The 516-nt window shown below is 51.2% G+C and overlaps 1 protein-coding gene across 1 annotated transcript in view; it reads left to right on the plus strand.

Annotated features, from left to right (window-relative positions):
• Nucleotides 1-53: 53 nt before the first annotated feature.
• Nucleotides 54-516, plus strand: part of EMH_0083730 (uncharacterized protein) — a gene marked incomplete at both ends in the record, with an annotated part of 741 nt that continues 278 nt past the window's right edge. Inside the window, one exon of the mRNA XM_013500670.1 lies at nt 54-513. Within this exon, the coding sequence (XP_013356124.1) occupies nt 54-513 (460 nt within the window). The remainder of the gene's footprint in view (nt 514-516) is intronic.

Below are 516 nucleotides of genomic sequence, written 5' to 3' on the forward strand. Positions count from 1 at the left end.
TCGTCAGCACCACTGGTCACGTACAGCTAGCAGATTTCGAGATGTTGTGGCCAATGGACCAGCCCTGTCCACAGGAGGAGGCTACACATACACGGGGATTCACAGCACCAGAGCTGCGTCGGTTTGTTTCTTATGTGCCTTTCTCTATCAAGTCAGATGTATATGCACTCGGGATGGCTTATGCACGCATGCTAGTAAGAGTAAGAAAGTACCAAACAGTTGCTGATGAGGCTTTGTTTGTTGAACTTATATTAACTATGGTCAACAACGATATACAACAAAGAGCCACGCTGCAGCAGGTGCTGCAGCACCCATACTTCTCACATATAGATTGGGATCAGATAGAGAGAGCTGAGGGGCCCCCACCATGTCCCCTAGCTAAACAGGTTATGGAGAGGTTCGCTGTTGCTAGACGTAAGCTCGCGGACCAGCAGCGGCAGCATCAGCAGCAGCAGCAGCAGCAGCAGCAGCAGCAGCAGCAGCAGCAGATGCAGCAGCAGTTTCAAAGACAGAGGG

This window comes from Eimeria mitis, genomic scaffold, assembly GCF_000499745.2.
Source record: "Eimeria mitis Houghton genomic scaffold, Emh_scaff5719, whole genome shotgun sequence".
Lineage (NCBI taxonomy): Eukaryota > Apicomplexa > Conoidasida > Eucoccidiorida > Eimeriidae > Eimeria > Eimeria mitis.